Source organism: Rhinatrema bivittatum, chromosome 2, assembly GCF_901001135.1.
Source record: "Rhinatrema bivittatum chromosome 2, aRhiBiv1.1, whole genome shotgun sequence".
NCBI classification, from domain to species: domain Eukaryota; kingdom Metazoa; phylum Chordata; class Amphibia; order Gymnophiona; family Rhinatrematidae; genus Rhinatrema; species Rhinatrema bivittatum.
Genome location: NC_042616.1, coordinates 458,971,196 through 458,993,640, shown reverse-complemented (window position 1 = coordinate 458,993,640; position 22,445 = coordinate 458,971,196). Strand labels below are relative to the sequence as shown.

Below are 22,445 nucleotides of genomic sequence, written 5' to 3'. Positions count from 1 at the left end.
AATCTTTTCGAAGAGAAGCTGAGAGAGGCAATCTTGCAGCTAAAGGAACAGAATGTAGCAGTTCAATCCCTGGCTTCTTCATCTCTGTCCAAGAGGGATTACTCTAGTTACCGAAGACTCAACTACCAATGACATCCGTATTGGCCATTTACCCCTTACTGGACACAGATCTTTTCAAAATCCAGGCCACAAGCACAGCCAGTGCCCCCCAGAAATAGATTTAGAGCACAGCACCAACAGAGACAACCATCAGCTACCACTCAGAAGCCGCCACAGAGATTTCAAGGATAGCCAAGCCACTGCCACCGCTGTGTATGGGAAGCCGGATAGCCCAATTTTACGATTCTTGGAAGGCAATCACATCAGACCGTTGGGTTTTAAACATCATTCGTGAAGGCTATCATTTAAAATTCAAAAAGACCCCACCACTTCAGCACCTTGCCCAGACACCACTTCTACAAGAAGAAGTGTCCTCTCCTCTACAGCAGCAAGCAATTCAACTGGTGCCTGTTTGCAAACGCAATTTGGGGTTTTATTCCCATTATTTCCTCATACCGAAGAAATCAGGGGGTCTCTGCCCAATCCTGGATTTAAGAGCCCTCAACAAATTCATTTTAAGGGAAAAGTTCAAGATGACCTCCCTGAAGTCGATTCTACCCTTCCTTCAACCCAACAATTGGATATGTTCGATAGATCTGAAGGATGCATAATCTCACATTTTGATGCACCGTTCCTCATGGTATTACCTATGTTTTCAGGTCAATGGACGTCATTACCAATACAGGGTGCTCCCCTTTGGTCTATCTTCCACCCCAAGAGTCTTTACCAAGTATTTGGCGGTAGCAGTGGCCCACCTCCGGCAAGGAGGAATCCAACTATTTCCTTATCTGGACGATTGACTCCTGGTAGCCTCAGAAGTGAATTCTCTATGGGAGCACTTGACACAGATGATACGTGGTCTAGAGAATCTAGGCTTCCTAATAAACTACGAGAAATCACACCTCCAGCCCACACAGCTTCTGCAATTTATTGGAGCAAAAATCAACTCAGTTGCAGGCAGAGCTTATCTCCCAGAGGACAGAGTGAAAACCATTCAATCGTTGGCATTGCAACTACAGAGAATGACTCTCCCCTCTGCCAGCCAAGTTTTATCCCTTCTGGGCCAAATGGCGGTGGCAATCTATGTGGTACCATATACCAGACTCCATATGAGGCGCCTGCAATGGGGATTACTTAGTTAACGAGTGCCACGCACAGAGACATAACATGGTGGCTACTCCCACACAACCTCTCTGTGGGCGTGCTCTTCCACAGCCCAATGCATCAGATAGTTCTGACCAGATGCCTCAATGACGGGCTGGGGGGCTCACTTGGGCCTACTAAAAACGCAAGGACTGTGGTCCCTGTTAGAGGCCAATTGTCAAATAAATCTGCTGGAGCTAAGAGTGATTCAAAACGCCCTTCTGACTTTCTAAAACCAAGTTGCAGGGAAGTGTGCCATGATCCACATGGACAGTCAAGTAGACATGTTTTACATAAACAAGGAAGGAGGGTCAAATTCCTGGCCTCTTTGCAAGGAGGTGAGCCGGATACTCAAATGGGCACAGACATACGCCATCTCCCTGCAAGCGACTTAGCTTCCGGGAGTAGCCAACCTCACAGCAGACCATCTAAGCAGGGTGTTCCAACCGCACAAATGGACTATATCAAGGCATGGTGGACAGCCTCTTCGAGACATGGGGTCTCCCCCACATGGATCTTTTCAACACGGAACACAACAGAAAGGTTCAGGTGTTCTATTCCATATATCCCAGCCAAGAAAGATTTGCAATTCATCACGTGGTCAGGGGGTCTTCAATTATGCTTACCCTCCAATTCTTCTCATATCCAGGACTATACAAAAATGCATCGAGGATGTCACGGACCTGATACTCATGGCTCCAGCGAAGTCGAGACAACCTTGGTAGACCTATCTGGTTCATCTATCCATAGCTCCTCGTTGGGAGACAGGGAGAATCTGCTAATGCAGGAGGGAGGAACACTACTGCACCCCCATTCATTCTTCACATCATCTCACAACATGGAGATTGAAAGGACAGTATTGAAGCATCTGCACTTGTTGGCACGGGTTGAAGAAATCCATATACAGTCATGAAAGTCTTCTACAAGAGAGAAATGGTAAGGTTATTCGAATTGGTGTCTGGCAAAGGAAATAAATCCATTCTCCTCACCAGAGACCTTGTTAGAGTACCTTCACACGCTCTACCAGTCTGGCTTGGCAACAGCCTCTGTCAGGGTTCATGTGAGTGCTATTGCAGCATATCATCACCCACAAAATGGACTTCCAATATTGAACCATCCCCTGATTTCCCGTTTCATGAAAGAGATCTTGAGACTGAGACTGCCAGTGGTCCTTTGGGATCTTAACTTAGTACTGGAACAACTAATGCTCCCATCATTTGAATTGATGGACAGTAATCACATGAAGTCCCTGACCTGGAAGGTAGTATGAATGCCTTTTCGATTTATGACTAAGAATTTGCCTGCTGATTTTGTACTTTGAACTCGCTTATCTGTGTATATAGTTGGTTTACTCATATTGAGTTATATTTTATATCTAGTTTTCACCCCCCTGTTTAATGTACTCTATTGGTTATATGTAAGGGCTCCGCCCAAAAGTTAATCTTTTTCCGCTGTTATATGTAAGGGCTCCGCCCAAAAGTTTTTGTTTTTTGTAAACCGATGCGATGTGTCAACGGATGTCGGTATAAAAGAGACCTTAAATAAATAAATAAATAAATAAATAGTATTCCTGGTCGCCCTGACTTCTGCCAGGAGGGTCGGTGAACTTCAAGCACTTGTTAATTACTCGCCATATTTACAATTTTTTCACAACAGATTTACTTTATGAACCCACCCCTCCTTCTTACTCAAAGTGGTATTGCCTTTTCACTTCAACCAAACCATTACCTTGCTGACCTTCTTCCCAAAGCCACACAGCAATGATAGAGAACATCTCCTCCACACCTTAGAGTATAAGAGACCTTTAGAGTACTATAAACAAAGGACACATTCTCCCAACAGGTCTTCTCAGCTCTTTGTGTCTTTCAGTCTGAACGCCCCTGGCCTGTCAGTGATGAAGAGGACTCTATCGAGCTGGATATTTTATTTATTTATTTATTTAAGAGCTTTTCTATACCGTCGTTAAGTACCATCACAACGGTTTACAGTAAGGCACATAAATTAATGTTGAATAAGTGTATAGAACCATATAATCTAAACAGGTGCCATAAAGGTTCGGTTACATAATTTTGTGATAAATACTATTTAGTGAATGTGATAGATCTTGTCCTTTTATACCTGTATCATATTTAATAACAAGTATAATTTTAAAACTGAATCTTTCTTTTAATAGTGAGATAAAATAAAAAATACGCACATATTGGGTTAGGTGCTGTGCGTGGATGTTCTACTGCTCGCTCCCTACTCCTTTCTGTTTTCTATTCTCCATTCTCTTTGTGATAAGCTTGTTTAAAGAGCCAGGTTTTTAAACTTTTTTAAAAAAAGTTTTGATGTCTTTTTGTAATCTGTTCTCTAGAGGCATGGTGTTCCATAGTATAGGTCCTGCTAATGATAATGCCCTTTCTCTTACTTGGGTTAGTTTTGCTGTTCTGACGAAGTGCTTTGTTGGCTGATCTCAGTTTTCTATGAGGGACATGTACACAAAGTGCTGTGTTCAGCCATTCTGCTTTTTCGTTATGTTTTAATTTGTGTATAGTGCATAGTGTTTTGTACTGCATTCTGTGCTCAATGGGTAACCAGTGTAATTCAGCCAGGGTTTCAGTAATGTGATCTCTCTTTCTTTTACCAGTCAGAATTCTTGCTGCAGTGTTCTGTAGTATTTGAAGTGGTTTTAGTGTTGTGTATGGTAAACCTAGTAGTAGGGCATTACAGTAATCCATGCCAGCGAATATTAAAGCTTGTAGCACTCATTTTTGCTACAGATGTCAACGACTCTTCAGGACAAGGCCCAGGCGCACCAAGTTTGAGCAGTTGCTTCATTAGCGCATCTTCACAAGGTGCCGTTGCTAGACATTTGCAAAGCAGCTACCTGGTCATCTCTATACACCTTCACATCCCACTACTGTCTGGATCAGCAAACAGCTTCCAATGCAGCACTGGGTTCGGTGGTGTCTACTTCAGTAAGAAAATGAGACTGTCCACCTTATGAGTGGGTTGTGCACACAAGACTTTCAATGTCTGACAGGGGTGCCACTCTCCACTCAGTTTGATAATGTAGTGGACCACAACTCATTGCTAGAGACTCTCAGACAGCAGGGCTAATTCAGCCCTGCTATCGATGGAGGGGAAAAAGCAAGTTTGCTTATCATAAATGGTGTTTCTGTAGATAGCAGAATGAATTAGCCATACTGACCCACCCGCCTCCCTGGACAGCCTCAAAAAAGCACCGCTTTGCTGAATGTGCTATGTTACAGACTGAGGAGAAGGAACTCATATGCACGGGAAGGCGCGCAGCGCACAGAGCCAAAGTTCTGTAATCACTGGGAGAAGCTCCACTTAGAAGCCGCTAGAGGACGTCCCAGACAGCATGGCTAATTCATCCTGCTATCTACGGAAACACGTTTATGGTAAGCAAACTTGCCTTTTCTTATAGTATCACAGAACCCTCATATAGAAGTTGTAAAGAGGGATCAACAAAACCTCAGTCTGAGAATTTAGCAGAATTTTATTCTTTCATCCACAAATCTACATCTATCAAAATATAGCTGAACAACAGGAAATAATTGTATGTTGTCAGCATACACTTTAAAAAGACCCCCAGTTCTTGTAATTTATCACAAAGAGGGTGCAAATAAATATTAAATGCAAACACCACCAAGGATGAACCTTGTGGCACCCGCCATTGTACTAGTACCGGAGAAGAAAACTGCTGATCCAACCGTACCTGTTGAAATCTCACAGTTTAAAAAGAAGCAAAACCTGTGACCAACCATCCTTCTTAAACCCTAGTTCTCCTAATCTTAACAAGGTAGGGTGATTATATGGAGTCAAAGACCACTGACATATCCAACATCACTACAACAACTGAACATATGTAATCCAGTTCACATAAGACACAATCTGTCACAGAGACCAACAAAGTCTCTGTGCTGTGTTCTACATATAACCCACATTGATGTACATTCAAAATCTGCTTGTCATTCAAAGTATCTATTAGTTGTCTTAATACAACATTTTACAAAACCTTTGACAATGATGGGAAAATTGAAATTGGCCTGTAAATTGAGAGTTTAGTAATAAGATTAGCATATTTTAAAATTGGTCATACAATTTTTTTTTAAATTGATCTGGAACTATCCTCGCTGATAGAGAAAGATGGACCAAAGATGTAATCATCTCCAAAAAAAAAAAAAAAAGCTGCCCTTCAAACTATACAACACCCAGGGGCAGTAACTTTAAAACAAGCACTCAAGCGCCTATATACACATGTATATGGGTACGAGCACAAATATGCTTGAATTTTATATAGTCCACGCGCGTGTGTGTGTGTGTGCATTATTTAAAATATGCCTAGAGTGCATATTTGTGCTCCTAATTTTAAGCAGTTACATAATGAAACATTTGCATGTTTTCCTTAAGAATTCTCTGCTTTTATATGAGCAATTAAGTTCACTTTTAAAACATGCACCCGTGAAGGACATTACTAGTTTTATATCAATTCATCCACTATTTGCCCAGTCTATCTCTAGGTCACCCAGACCCCTCTGGTTCTTCAGCCTGCAATCCTAGTTTGCCTAGACCCCTCACCCAGTCATTTTTTCACTTTTACGATGTTTTACAGTCACTTACACCTGATGTTGAACAAAAGTAAGTATGCGCAGCTAAAAGACTGATGTGTATCACTTTAACAGGTTTTAAAATAGCAACTTGCATGCTTATGTGTTGGCCACTCCCCAGAATGCCCTGGTGCACCTCTTTTTTTTTTCTACACACAGAGTTACTCGCAGTCCCTTTGTTACGCATGTAAGTAGCGGGTTTTAAAATATGGTTTACTTGTGTGTGCTCTACGTATGAACATGGTCTTTTTTGCGTGTACAGCTTTTTAAAATCTACCCCATAATGAACCACTATCCAAAGAGCTAAAAGATAGCTTTAGCTTCATCAAAGCTTTTTTAACCTCTGCAGAGGCAATGGTCTGAAAACAATCATAACCTATTGTTAATACCTCAGTTGGATTCCTGCCAGCATCGTGACAAGAAACAAAACCAACTGCCTCCTAGTTCAGTGTTATCTTATCCGTGTGTATATATATATATATACACTTTTTGTGGTTGTTCAATTTAGAAAGTACCTCAGATAGCTCCCAAGGACTGTTAAGAGATGCCTTCAAATGATTAGTATAACTTTCTCCTGCTTTCAAATTTGTAGTCTGTACATCAATTTAGCCATATGAAACACTTGCTCAGTGGTGGGATTAAATGACTTCCACCATCTTCTTTGTGCATAACACATGCTTCTCTCCTTCTCCACTAGAGAAGTGTTAAACCATGGAGCCTGAGGTCTATTCACAATAGAAACCCAACTGCTTAAGAGGGGCAATCTTATCAATAACTGAAGTTTAGGTGGTTGTTAATGAATCAGTACGTTTTTTTGCTAAAGAAGCATAATTCAACCCATTTTTCACATAATTCCATCCTCCAAGTTCAGCTAAATCAATTTTACTCCTAACCAGTTTTTCAATTAATGATTTAGTTTTCCTAGCATAAATTTAAAATTCATTAGAAGTAGTCAGACCATTAAACCTATTCTACTTTTAAATCAGAAATAGCATCTTGTTTTACCAGATCTGCAGGGAATAAATGTAAATCCAGTGTATGTTCTGCAATATGTATGTGGACATCAATTAACTGTGTTAATTCAACAGATGAAATAGAATCTAAAATTCTTTAGCCTGACTGATTAAAGTATAGTATATATGAATATTAAAATCTCCAAACAAATTTTTAAAATATAAAAGCAAAGAAGTTATAAAATCAATAACATCTCATAATGTTGTTCTTTATTGTCCTGAAGCTTGATAGACTAACCCAGTCACCACTAAACTTTCAATACCCCAACCCATTTGGAACATTTTACAGGCAAATTCTCATGGTAAATAAAATAACCCTCCACTCCTCTGTCCCAATCCAGCTTGCTGGTAAGTATAACAATCCTCCCAGACAAAATTGATTCAAAAGCTTAATAGACTCAGAATGCCAAGACTCTATTAACAATAACATATCAGCTTTCAAATCTAATAGCGTAAACAGTACATCAACCTTGTTAACGACAGAGCAAGCAATAATGTACATTATAGAGAGCGGAACTGGAAAAATACTCCCAGTTCTGGGTCCTATAGATACCAAATTAGACAACATTGGGTCTCTAGTAAATGTATTTATTTTATTTATTTAAGAACTTTTCTATACCGGTATTCATGGGTACATCATATCGGTTTACAGGTAACTTAACGTATATAGAGAACAAGGATGGGGAAACAAGGGAACGAACATGGAACCAAAGAACTAGGGGGGTGGGGGGGAGAATAGGATAAAAGGAGTAACTAATAACAGGGCATTGAAAATACTGAAGAACGGGGCATAAAATATACTGAGATACAGGCAAAACGTGGGTAACAACCATATTTGCCCATTTCCATGAGTACCGGGATTACACTATATGTGCATAAGTAGCTTTCCTTTGCATGCATGCTATTTTAACTAACTTTCTTTTCTCGCATTTAAATCTTATGCCTGATTGTCTGTCTGCTTTTAGTCTTGTTTAACTTTTATTTTATTTATTTTTAACCATTGCTTGCTTTATGAAATATCCCAAGTCTCTTGTCCTGTATATTTGTTTTATTAGAGTGTAAGCTCTGTTGAGCAGGGTCTATCTTGTAGTATGTTTGTACAATGCTGCGTATGTCATGTAGAGCTATAGAATTGTTAAGCAGTAGTAGTATTCTATAAACATCAAAATTACACACGTATTTTGGGTTTTGTGTGCACATTTACTTACTCAAAAAAAATGGACAGTCTAGGGGCGTGGCCAAGAGATATGACATGTTGCTGTTTTCTAAGAGATTTATACAAATATATTAAGCAATTTATTTGTGAAATTTTACACCTACTAATTAACATAACTGATATCACTATCTGCTATTTTTTGAGTGGGAGGTCTGGGTGAACTGGGGGAGGGGGAGTTCATGGTGAAGTAGTAGGAGGGTCTTGGTGAATTGGAGATGACTGGGTGAATTGGTGGAGGTATCAGCAATCTGGTGATTTCAAGTATGATTGCATATTTTAAAATATACCTACGACCACATGTAAATTAGGGTTTCAATGTACAAGTTATTTTTTGTTGCACATAAAATATGGGGTAGATTTTTAAAAGAGCGTGCACAGCATACATGTACGTGCGTAACCCTTTTAAAATCCGGCCCTATATGCACATATGTTTATGAAATAGGGAGAAAGATGATGCATTTTCAATGCATTGTAAATATTTACGCATATGTTAGGGGGCGGACATGCATGTATTTTTCGTAATCTGCACAGACCAGATACGTGCAAATTATAAAATACTATAGTAGATCTCTGCATGCCCATATACGTGTATATATGGGACTGCACGGAAGTCTTGAAAAGTTATTCTTTGTAAATGGTATCCTATTGTAAGCCTATTTTTCTTTGCATTCACAATTTTACTCCCTTATCTCTCTCACTCTATAGCTATCTCATATTGTCACAACATATGGGATTGGTTCTGTCACAGCAGTGGGGGAGTACTACCACCCACCTGGCCAGAATGAACAAACAGATGATGAAGTGCTAGCAGAAATTAGGAAAGCTAACAAAATTAGCAACACAATAATAATGGATGATTGACTGGATAAATGTCACATCAGGACATGCTAAGGAGATAAAGTTTCTGGATGAAAAAAATGACTGCTTCATGGAGCTGCTGGTACAAAAACCATGGGGGGAGTGACCTCATCAAGCAAGATGGCTGTTTGAGAGGAAAGCTCCAGACCTAAATCTATATGTATCCTCCGAATTGAGATATATCTAGTGCCAGCGATTTGTTGTCTGTGCAATCTCTTAGCATTTATACCTGGGATGGCATCGGCAAAGAAAAAGCTGAAACACTTTTCCTTTACCAATGTGGTGGTGACTGAAATGCTGAGGCCTGAAGAGGAAATGACACCAGAGCAAGAAACATTGGAGCTGTACTGTGAGCAGAGCATAGTGGCAACTGAAGGCGTACCATCCCAGGCTGAATTTCAGACCTGGTTTAGGGAATTGAGAGGCGATGTAGCCTGCCTCTGAAAAGAGATTGGAGAAATATTGACAGTCAAGGTGAGATAATGGGCTTAGACCGATGGATGGAGGAATCTGAAACCTGACTAGATGAACAGGACTCTAACCTAACTAAATGGCGGGACGAGCAGAAATGATTAGTGGAAGCTAATGAGGAACTGTCTGCCCGTATAGAGGACATGGAAAATAGGTCCCACAGGGTGAACTTACGCTTCCAAGGAGTCCCGGAGGAGGCTGAATTTGGGGACTTCTTTCAGGTAGTCTCTAGTATTTGTTCAGCTGTACTGGAAGAGATGGAGGGATAGAAGATACCCCAGTTATCAAGTTAGAAAGGGTGCATAGGTCACTGGGAGCAACATGGAATAATCAAGCTAGAGACCTCATCGCCTGCTTCCATAACGTCCCCTTAAAGGTTAAGGTTGCGAATCTGGCAAGGGAGTCTGGTCCTTTAATCTGGCAGGGACTTAAAATTGAAATATTCCAAGATCTAGCTTTTTCTACCACCTGGAAATGAGAATTCCAGGACATTGTGATATTCTTGCACAGCAGGAATATCAGGTACCTCTGGCTTTTTTCCTTTTGGGCTGAGTTTTATGATAAGTGGAATAACATCTCATGTGAAAAACAACCAAGAGGCTGAGATTCTGTGGGCGGCTGGTATGTTGGTTCCAAAAGTGGCAGTGGCAACAAAAGTACCAGAAGGTGACAAGTGGCGAGAGGACCCACAAAGATAGCAGAGAGTGAGTAAAGGAAGACAGAAAACAGAGAGTAGGATTAAATGGCCAGTTTTCTCAGCGGAAAAGGGTAATCAATGGAGTACCTCATGGATCTGTACTTGGACCAATGATTTTCAGTTTATTTATATATGATCTGGAAAGGAAAACGATGAGTGAGGTAATCAGATTTGCAAAGTAGTTAAATCGCAAGCGGATTGTGATAAATTGCAGGAGGACCTTGTGAGGCAGGAAGATTGGGTATCCAAATGGCAGATGAAATTTAATGTGGACGAGTGTAAGGTGATGCATATAGGGGAAAAAAAAACCTATGCTGTAATTACATAATGTTAGGTTCCATATTGGGAACTACCACCCAGGAAAAAGATCTAGGCATCATAGTGGATAATACATTGAAATTATCTGCTCAGTGTGCTGCAGCAGTCAAAAAAGCAAACAGAATGTTAGGAATTATTAGGAAGGGAATGGTGAATAAAACAGAAAATGTTATAATATCTCTGTATTGCTCCATGGTGAGACTGAACCTTGAGTATTATATAGACTTCTGGTAGATGCATCTCAAAAAAGATATAGTTGCGATGGAGAAGGTACAGAGAAGTGCGACCAGAATGATAAAAGAGATGGAACAGCACCCTGTGAGGAAAGGCTGAAGAGATTAGGGCTGTTCAGCTTGGAGAAGAGATGGCTGAGAAGGGATAAAATAGAGGTCTTTAAAATCATGAAAAGTCCAGAACTGGTAAATGTGAATTGGTTATTTACTGTTTCGGATAATAGAAGGACGGGGGGCACTCCATGAAGTTAGCAAGTAGCACATTTAAAACCAATCAGAGAAAATTCTTTTTCACTCAATGCACAATTAAGCTCTGGAATTTGTTGCCAGAGGATGTGGTTAGTGCAGTTAGTGTAGTTGGGTTTAAAATAGGTTTGGATAATGGAGGAGAAATCCATTAACTGCTATTAATCAAGCTGACTTAGGAATTAGCCACTGCTATTTCTGGCATCAGTAGCATGGGATCTACTTAATGTTTGGGTATTTGCCAGGTACTTGTAGCCTGAATTGGCCACTGTTGGAAACAGGATGCTGGGGTTGATGGACCCTTGGGCTGACCCAGCATGGCAAGTTCTTAAGAAGGCTATGTCGCCAATCGCGTGGCTTGTCATCTTCCAAGGAAGCTTCGAGTTGAAAAAATCTAGGATCTGAGAGTTCTTGGGACCTTTATTTTGTTGCTAAGCTATTATCCAGTTGGGTATACATAGGATATGCACCAGAGATTTCGAAGATTGTTCATATATAAGGAGGGGACATTATTACAGAATGTGAAATAGATGGGCTTGGGTGGGGTGAGTGAATAGTAGCAAGATGACTTCATCCCTCAGCTTGGAGGGCATCCACACTGGTGAAAGGTGGACCGAATTTGGGAATGGTTGGGAGGGCATTAAGGCAAGTGGTAAAGGGGCTTTCATTAGAGTTTAGATTGGCACATGGGTTCCATGGGGAATGAGATGGTTTGGTATGGTTGTCTGACTGAATAGGGGTGGTTCCTGGGAGAGTGACTTTATGGATGGGAGCTTGGCAGATAGAATATGAATTAACAAAACAGGGGGGGGGGGGGGGGATATTTTTCAATGGGGAGTTTAAAAATAGTTTCTATTAATACTAAGAACTTGAAGTCTCCAGATAAAAGAAGGCTATTTTTTTCAAGAAATGTCAAGGCTTAAGACATCTACTGTTTTTTGTCAAGAGCCCCATCTTACCAAACGGGAAGTACGGCTACTTACTATTTTGGCATTCCCACAGCAATTTCTTGCTGCAGCCCCAGTGGGGAAGAAGTATTGTGAGGTGGGTATACTTTTTTCCTAAATCCATGGTTTCAGACATATAAGCAATTCTAAGAGATTTAGAGGGTAGATATATCATAATCAGGGTAAAGGTGAATGATGTCATATACATCCTGCTCAACTTATATGTTCCTATTACTGACCAAGGCCAGTTCTTGGATAACATATCTGGTATTTTGGGGGAGTGGGAGGAAGGCCGTCTTATAGTGTGGGGTGATTTTAATATAACTAGGTATCCCTATTTAGATAACATGGGTTCAGGGATGGGAGGTGGGAGGAAACCTAGGCAAGCACTAAAGAACTTGATTATGAATAGAGGATTGGTAGATATATGGAGGATGCAAAATCCCATAGCTCAGAATTATACTTTTATTTTTCCCATTTGCATAATTCTTACTCTCAGATTTTTTCTTAATAGACAGATCTTTGGTATGTTCTAATAAAGAAGCAGATCTGGGTAAAGTTACATGGTCAGATCATGCTTCGGTCTGGTTAACGTTACAATCTTCATATAGGAAGGCAGGAACGCATTATTGGAGGCTAAATGGCCGACTTTTAGATGATAAATCTTTTGTAACTGCGCTTATGGAAGATATTCGGAAATAAAGAGATGGAGAGAGGAGATTAACCAGACTGGAACAAATATGGGATAGACAAAAGCTGATACCTTTTGCTGCAATCATATCCTTTGACATAGAAAGACCTATTGTCCCATAATCAACTGGTTCATTACTTTTGTTCAGAAAAATTTCACTATGAGCTGAAAAAAGGGAAAACAGTTTTTGTAAATTTTGTTAACAAGCAGATAAGTTTAAAAGGCCTATATCCTGGATTTATACATTTTTAAATGAAGAAATAAAAGAGAAGGTGCTATCAACTAGCTTGGGAGACAGACTTGGGAGAGGTACTGGAAGAAGGGGAATGAGATCAATGTTATGTAGCTGTTGGTCGGAGTTCAGTTTCAGCCCAAATAAAGGAGAATGGGTATAAACTTCTATATAGGTGGTATCTGATGCCAGCTCAGTTATATAAAATGACAAATTGTGATACATGCTGGAAGGTACTTTATTTCATCTATGGTGGTCCTGCCCTAAGATGGATAGCTTGTGAAACAAAGTAATGGATCTTAAAAAGGAAGTGGTGGGGTTTTCACTACCTAAGACTCCCAAAATATCAAGGTCATTTGTCAAATCGCGATGTGGCATTTTCGCATGTGCTAATTCGTTTTCGTATGCGAAAAGCACCATAACGCATGGTGCAATGCAAATTTTTAAAAGGGGAGGGATTGAGGAGGAGTCGGGGGTGGGAAATTCTGTAAGAGTAGGCTGGCTTCGCAAAGTGCAAAGCCATAACACATGACATTGCACAGTTTTAACACCGAAAATAACTACGCCTATTTCAATTGTGTTAAGCTATGCGATGTCATGCGATATGCTCATAAAGCAATTTGGGATTTTTTTCGCAAATTCCATTTTGGGCATTTTTAGGCTAGGGAAGGGCCTGAGATGTGGGAGGGGAGAGAGAGAGAGAGCCTCTGGGGGTGGCACCATAGTAAGCAGTTATTTATGCTACTATAGGAGGCCCACCTAGTAACTAGAGGTGAGGTTTAGGTAGTAGTGTAGGACTTAGAGGCCACTTTTATATGCAGAGTGAGACATACAAATAGAACAGTGCACTCTTGTGAAGATTTGATGTCCTTTGGAGTGAGGAAACTCACACAGTGATGACATTTGTACAGTGTTCTCTCAACCTAGCTTGATGATTCTCTACCTGGGTAACATCACCACTGCCCAGTCATGTGGGTATTATAATGATAGGATATGCTAAATTAATGGAGAAACATCCACATTTTCCCACCATTTTGCTGTTTTTAAAGTGTGTGTGTGTGTGTGTGTATGTATGTATGTATGCTGGAATCTATGGAAGATCTGCCATGGCTGGTTGTGGGTTTTGCTGCCACTCCATCAGTTTCAGTGGAGGTTCCCAGCTTGCCACAGATTTTTATAGGCTTTTAGTAGATGGTACTGCATGCAGGAGAGGTCTTGGGCAGTGGGGGAGAATGGGATGAGCAGGTTGTGATGGTTTTTGCATGGAAACTGTATAGGAAGAAGTAATAAAGGGTCGCTAGGGATGGTGTGAGCTGTGTTGAAAAGAGTGAGAGAGGAAATCTGTGCAACAGGAATAAAATTTAAGCAAGAAAATTAAAAAATGAATGCAAGTATAAAACAGTTGTTTGTAATGAAATTGAGAATCCCAAAAAGGGGGTGGAGGGTGTTTCAGTATTCTGGGTAGTTGTGAAAAAGAGCTATGATGTTATAGCCCAACGGAGGTTGGTTCCAGTTGAGCTGGAAGCCCAAAGTAGCAGGAGAAAGTTGGGAGAGCAAAAAAAAAAAACCTAAATATAAAAATAGGAAGTCCCTCAGAATTTTGAACCCCTGGCTACTACCCATTAAAGTCTGCCTTTGTCAGTGTGTGGTTTGGGATAGTGTCCTGTTTGCTGCATATTATTTAAAACGTGGGTGCCCTTGCACAGCTCTCCGCAGAGTCATTCCACTCTGTGAGTCCAGTGAACTCAAGGGAGAAGATTGCCAGTGCCCCTGTCGCACGGTGGTTAGCGAGGGCCAGGCCAACTGTCTGCCTGGTTTCTATTTGGAGGGGGTCTGTGCCTGACTTGACCTTCTTTGCCTTCCCACTTTGCTCAGGCTGGCCCTGTACCGCGGATGGTTCCCTGTCATCTCCTCCCTCTGTTGCTCCAACTTTGTCTATTTCTACACCTTCAACAGCCTGAAAGCCATCTGGGTCAATGGTCAACAGTCCACCACCGGAAAGGACCTCCTCTTTGGGATGATAGCAGGTAAGAAGACCAGAGAGAGAGAGGGAGATCTGGCAGAAATGTCCAGGATTCCCCCATGCACCTAGTTCACAGTTTAATTTTATCATATTAAAAGTACTTTCTGGTGATATCAACTGCATTCTAAATGCTCCCTCTCCATCCTTGCTAACCTGAGTTCTTTTAATTACAATATATGCAGAGTGTTGCTGTACTTGTTCATCCCAAACTTCCACACAGCACATAGTGGACAAGTCTAATTGATTGGAATTTTCTATATTTCAACATATCGACCTCTTCTCAAAGGGCAGAGAGGTGGAAGTGACATTGCTAGCTTTCTTGAGCCACATGGTTTCTACCTTGGAACAGATGATGAGACCATATGCTGGTTTTAGAAATGCTTTTATCCCCTCTTGTAAGACAGGTCCCCCATCTATCTCAGAGCAAGAGTAGCAACATTACTGCCTCTCTCTGTTCTTCTCTTGTGTGAGATTTACTGTAAAAATAATCACCCTTTAAAATAAAACAGTGGGAAAGGAGATCCAGACCTGCACTTTGAAAGTCTCAGATAAGCAAGGCCTCGGCAGGATTGCGGTGAGCATAATGGAGCTCAGCGTGAGATAGAATGAGTCCTTAAGCTATGTTTAATGGATTCTCTTCATTTTTAGGTTGACTGTGTTGATTTTTTTTTCTGTTTCATCATGAGTTTTTAATATTGATTGAGTTACTGACGTGGGCTGTGTTGGAGGAAGAGTTTTTTTAAAAAGGATTCCAAGGGTGATCCGGGAAACTACAGACTGGTGAGCCTGACCTCCGTTCTGGAAAAATGATTGGAACTATACTAAAGAGCAAAATTACTGAATAAATAGGTAGTCATAGTTTAATGGGACAGAATCAACATGGATTTATCCAAGGGAAATCTTGCCTCACCAATCTGCTACATTTTTTTAATGGCATGAATAAATATGTGGATAAAGGTGAGCCAGCAGTTTTAGTGTATCTGGATTTTTAGACAGCGTTTGACTAAGTACCTCATGAGAGACTCTTGAGGAAATTAAAAAGTCATGGGCTAGGAGGCAATGTTCTGTTGTGGATTGAGAACTGGTTAAAAGATAGAAAACAGAGACTAGGGCTAAATGGTCAATTTTCTCAATGGAGAAAGCTGAATAGTGACGTGCCCCAGGGATTTGTACTAGGACCGCTGCTTTTTAACATATTCATAAATGACCTAGAGATGGGAACAACAAATGATAAGACAGAATTATGCAAAGTTGTTAAATCACAAGAGGATTGTGATAAATTGCAAGAGGACATTGCAAGACTGGGCATCCACATCTAGATGACATTTAATTTGGACAAGTGCTAAGTGATGCACATAGGGACGAGGAGCCCAAATTATTGCTACACGTTGCAAAGTTCCACATTGGGAGTCACCACCTGGGAAAAGGATCTAGGCGTCATAGAGGATAATATATTGAAATCCTCTGTTCAGTGTGCAACAGCAGCCAAAAAAGCAAGCAGAATGCTAGGAATGATTAGGAAAAGAATGGAAAATAACATATCTCTGTGTCACTCCATGGTGTGTCCTCATCTTGAGTATTGTGTGCAGTTTTGGGTGCTAATCTCAACAAAGATATAGCAGAATCAGAAAAGGTACAGAGAATGGTGACCAAAATATGAGGGGGATGGAACTATTTATTTCCCTATAAGGAAAGGCTAAATAGGTTAGGGCTCTTCAGTTTGGAAAAGAGACAGCTGAGGGGAGATATGATAGAGGTCTATAAAATAGTGAGTGGAGTGGAACGGGTAAACGCAATTCGGTTGTTTACTCTTTCAAAAAGTACAAAGACTAGGGGACGTTCAATAAAGTTACTAGGTTATACTTTTAAGACAGAGGAGAAAATATTTTTTTACTCAACGCATAATTAAACTTTGGAATTTGTTGCCGGAGGATGTGGAGAAAGCTGTTAATGTAACTGGGTTTAGAAAAGATTTAGACAAGCTTCCTGGAAGACAAGTCTATAAACCATTATTAAGATGGACTTGGAAAAATCCACTGCTTATCCTTGAGAAAAGCAGCATGGAATCTGTTGACCTCTGGAGGTCCTGCCAGGTAACTTGTAACCTGAATTGGCCACTGTTGGAAACAGAATGTTGGGCTTGATGAACCCTTGGTCTGACCCAGTATGGCGAATTTTATGTTCTAGATACAATACTGAGGAATGTTCAGCTTGGTGATGTTGCTAGAGGATGAATCTGTAATACTGCAGTGGCAGGGATTGAGGAACCCTTATACCCAGCCTAGCAATACTGGCTTTCAGTACAAGCAGTCAGTATACCCTTTCCTCCCCTGCCACATGAAGGGGCATAGAAGCAGGAGAGTGACTCCACTTAGAGGTGAATGGAAAGAGTGAAGTCTGGTCCCTCCTCCATAACGTGCTTCTCTCTCTCTCTGCTTCCATGTCACTCCTTTCAGGCGTTGTGAATGTGCTTTTAACCACGCCTCTCTGGGTGGTAAATACTCGACTGAAGCTGCAGGGGGCCAAATTCTGGAATGACGACATTGTGCCATCCAACTACAAGGGGATTCTAGGTAAGTCGTGGGAATTTTATCTGCATTTTGCGAATGAGGAGAGGAAAGAAGGGGAAAGAAAAGAGTTAGTGTTTTTTAATTTAAAAAAAAAAAAGAATATATATATATATATATATATATATATATACGCACACAGAAAATAAAAGGAGAGAGATAGGCATGGCTGCCCTGGCTGGGATCATGGACTGCCAACATAAAGTCTCACCCATCAGTCAGCTTTTAAATGGTTGCCAAGCAACCAGGCAACCACCCTGCCAGCCAGCAGGTCAGAGTTCCAGTTGTTTCTGTTCGAGTTGCCTATAGGACATTCCCTCCTCCACTCTGGAAAATCATCTGGTTTTCAACATGTTCTAAAACACACACACAAATATATATAGCAGCTCATATACTAGTGTTCCACTACATGTGTTCCCAAAATTATAAACAACCAAAAAAAAAATAGAGAACCCTAAACTAGTATTCACAGAGCTATAATATCTTATCCCAACAACTTTGTCTGTCTTGTAAATATTGTTTTAAAAAAATTGTAAAAAATGTTTATTTTTTATGAATTGTTTAATGAAATTAGAAGAAAAAGCCAGTTCATACACTGCGACATCACTATCACACAGGCAGATACGTTTTAATCATTACTGGCAAAAAAAAAAAAAAAAAAATCCAAAAAAGTGAGTAAAAAGAAATCACATTTAGTGATACCTTTTCTCCAATAGATATATGGTGTGAATTATGAATTTTTACAAAATACTCCTTAAGGTGAATTTTAAAACCAAACACGTGCAGCAGCGAATATGTCAGGCCAGTTTGCCCCAAGCAGATTTTAAAAGCCGCCCAAGTAACATTAAAAAAAAAAAAAAAAGGGATGGGATGGGATGTGGGCAGGACAATGACGTTCCTGGATTTCAACTTCAAATTAGCACATAAACACGCACACGCCAGTTTCGTTGAGACATAACTTTACTTCTGCTGTGGGTAACCACGTAAGTTATAAAATAAAGATAGATCAGTGAGGTTTTAAGGGTCGGGGGCTAACGGGAGAAGAGAGGCTATTAAACTAGGGGGGTCTGGAAGTCCTAACCCTTACCTGGGTGAACTGGGAATGAACTGGGAACAGATTGGGAAAACCGGTAATGGCATCAGCATGCGTGTCTTTTAAAAATCCCCCACCCCCCCCTGCTTATTCGGTAGAAGCAGCATTTGTGTGCATAGGCACGGGTCCACTTAAAATTCTGTGCACATGTACGCACGGTCAGGCTATTTTATAACATGCATGCATATACACGTGTATGTTATAAAATGGCCACGTACCTGGACACAGGCCAACGAATGAGCGCACGTGCTCTGCTCGCCTGTTTAAAAGTAAACGAAAGAAGGGGATAGATCTCAAGTCCTTCAGGAAATCTTTATTGTGATAAAAGCCAGTTGCTGAACAGTAGTCCGACTCTGGCCGAGTTTCGCCACATGAAATGGGCTGCTTCAGAGGCTGCGAAGTGTCAACCTAGAGATAACATATAGAAAACGATTATAGAACATGTATATATGAGATCCTATTTTGAAAATAAATACTAATACATAAACTGACAAATATAATTACATAAAATCACAAATAAAAATGAAAAATCCGTATTTCATAGACATAAAAAGACATCAGCACAACGAGGGGCCTGAACATATTGTCTGCTGAAAATATGTTTGTGACATTTGCATATAGAGGAGGCATCCTAGAAAGTTCATGGATATAGATCAATAGATTAAATACCTGTATGGATATTATATCAGTCATACAGTGAGATGCAGAGTATGTTGATTGGTCAACATCTAATGGTATCCTTAATGTAATGAGCAATGCATAAGTCTATTAAATCTTCTTAAATAAATTATATGATTATTTTTGAAAAAAATAAAATATTTTTATTACTCAGTCTGATCACATTGTTGATTACGTCTCTCAAAGAGTGTCAATGAGTTTGAGAATAAATATACCTAAGTATAATGTAAAAATTATTTTAAGTGAGGCAAACGGTGTGGATACGATCATATAAGTAAATTATATACATAATTCCCCACTCCTTTGTAATATACCTCAACCTATTTATAATGCAAATCATGTGGACTGCATGTAGGAATGCAGTGATACCCGCTGATGGCTTACTTACAGGGTGACGCAATTCAAGTGTTTAAACACAAAAAAAACCTTTGTGCATTTTATTATACTTATCCATGTGCAATGTCTTAAATAATTCCTAATATTTATTGATATTATATATTTCACCGATTTATGTGATCAATAAATATTAGGAATTATTTAAGACATCGCACACGGATAAATTATTTTTGTGCATTATACTTATTTAAGAAGATTTAATAAATTGATGCATTTCTCATTACATTAAGGATACCATTAGATGTTGGCCAACCAACATACTCTGCATCTCATTGTATGACTGATATAATATCCATACAGGTATTTAATCTATATCAATGAACTTTCTATGATATCTCCTCTATATGCAAATGTTCACAAAACATTTTCAGCAGATTATGGGGTAGATTAACCCCCAAAAACCTACCCCTGCACGCGCTGAGCCCCGAGACGCGCATATGTCCCGGGGCTTCAAAAAAGGGGCGGTCCAGGGGTGGGGTCGTGGGCGGGGCCGCGGTCCGGGGGCATGGCGGTGGTCCGGGGGCGTGGCCAAGTGCCCCGACACAGCGGCCTGGGTCGGGGCCTGGCGTGCTGGCAGCCAGCCGATGTGTGCAAGTTACGCCCGCCGAACACCAGATAAATTTCCTGGAGCTTCGTACAATGCGATATGCTCTCAGAGCTTTTCAGGATTGCCTGTCAAATCACGTCATCCTGATTCAGACGGACAACCAGGTGGCCATGTGGTACATCAACAAGCAGGGAGGCACAGGATCCTTCCTTCTGTGTCAGGAAGCTGCGCAGATTTGGGCGGAAGCGCTCTCCCACTCGATGTACCTCAGGGCCACCTATTTGCCAGGAGTGCACAATGTCTTGGCAGACAAACTGAGTCGTGTCTTCCAACCACACAAGTGGTCTCTCAACCCCTCGGTAGCGACCTTCCTCTTCCAGCAATGGGGTTATCCCCAAATAGACCTCTTTGCGTCCCCTCAAAACCACAAAGTGGACAATTACTGCTCCCTCATTTGCAGCAAACACTCTCAGCCCAGAGATGCATTCTCCCTCTCGTGGGCAACCGGTCTGCTTTATGCATTCCCTCCATTTCCTCTTCTCTCGAAGACTCTTGTGAAGCTCCATCAGGACAAGGGAACCATGATCCTGATAGCACCTCACTGGCCACGCCAAGTGTGGTTTCCCATACTCCAGGATCTCTCCATCCGCAGGCACATTCCTTTGGGAACAGACCCGCATCTGATCACTCAGAACGACGGATGTCTACGCCATCCCAATCTTCAGGCCTTGTCCCTGACGGCATGGATGTTGAAAGGTTAATTCTTCAACCACTTAACCTTTCAGATTCAGTTTCTCGTGTCCTGATTGTTTCATGGAAGCCTTCCACAAGAAAGTCTTATTCCTATAAATGGAAAAGGTATACATCATGGTGTTCTTCGCAATCCCTTGATCCCTTTTCCTGTCCAATCCCAAGGTTTTTGGACTATCTCTGGCATTTATCGGAATCAGGTCTAAAGACCTCTTCCATTAGAATGCATTTCAGTGCGGTAGCCACCTTCCATAAAGGTGTCTGGGATGTCCCTATATCGGTACAACCCCTCGTAACACGTTTTCTGAAAGGCTTGCTCCATATCAAGCCACCTTTACGTCCTCCGGCTCCTTCTTGGGACCTTAATCTGGTTCTCGGGCGGCTCATGAAACCACCATTCGAAACTCTTCACTCCTGTGACCTAAAATATCTCACATGGAAAGTGATTTTCCTTTTGGCTCTCACTTCAGCTCGCAGGGTTAGTGAATTACAGGCCCTAGTTAACTATCCGCCTTACACTAAACTCCTGCAGGACTGGGCGGTACTCCGCACTCACCTGAAGTTTTGCCAAAGGTAGTTTCAGAGTTTCACATTAATCAATCCATCATACTACCTATCTTCTTTCCCAGGCCCCACTCCAACCCAGGGGATCAGGCTCTGCATACCCTTGACTGTAAACGAGCTCTAGCATTCTACCTAGACCGTACAGTTGCCCACAGGAAGAGCACTCAGTTATTCGTCGCTTTCCATCCCAACAAATTAGGGCAACCTGTGGGTAAGCAGACTCTCTCCTCCTGGTTGGCGGACTGCATATCTTTTTGCTATCAGCAAGCAGTCATTCCTTTCCAAGACCATGTTAAAGCACACTCTGTGAGGGCCATGGCGACTTCAGTAGCACACCTATGATCGGTGCCGCTTCCTGACATTTGCAGGGCTGCCACCTGGAGTTCTCTCCACACTTTCGCAGCCTACTATTGCTTGGACAAAGCCAGAAGACAAGATTCCATCTTCGGCCAATCTGTCCTGTGTAACCTATTTCCAACGTGACGTACCAACACCCTTTCGCCTGCCCGGTGGGGTTCAGGATGCCCTCTACCAAATTCCAACCCAGTTATTGTGCCTGTTGCACGCCGTTGGGTACATTTGGTGCATGTTCGGACATTCTCAGCTCGGTACTCACCCATATGTGAGGACTACCATCCTGCTTGTCCTGTGAGAAAGCAAATATTGCTTACCTGTAACAGGTGTTCTCACAGGACAGCAGGATGTTAGTCCTCACGAAACCCGCCCGCCGCCCCGCAATGTTGGGTTCGTAACGTTTTCTTGTTTTATTTTTTCGGCACTACCTGTAGCTATCAAATAAGACTGAAGGGGGACCCCTGCTGGCTGCAGGGTTGGTGCCATGCTGGGCATGCCCAGTAGGGGCCAATCAAAGTTCTGGAAACTTTGACAGACGTTTTCTGTGATTGGGCTCCATCCTGATGATGTCATCCATATGTGAGGACTAAAATCCTGCTGTCCTGTGAGAACACCTGTTACAGGTAAGCAACATTTGCTTTGTGTCAGTTTATGTATTAGTATTTATTTTCAAAATAGGATCTCATATACACA

General features: G+C 41.3%; 1 protein-coding gene across 4 annotated transcripts in view; it reads left to right on the top strand.

Moving 5' to 3' along the window:
• Positions 1-22,445, top strand: part of SLC25A17 (solute carrier family 25 member 17) — a 100,612-nt gene that overhangs the window by 60,211 nt on the left and 17,956 nt on the right. For 3 of the 4 annotated variants that reach the window (XM_029590446.1, XM_029590447.1, XM_029590444.1), the window contains 2 exons: positions 14,656-14,807; positions 17,260-17,376. In XM_029590446.1, coding sequence (XP_029446306.1) covers positions 14,656-14,807; positions 17,260-17,376 — 269 coding nt within the window. The remainder of the gene's footprint in view (positions 1-14,655; positions 14,808-17,259; positions 17,377-22,445) is intronic. The other variant, XM_029590445.1, reaches the window with a different exon arrangement.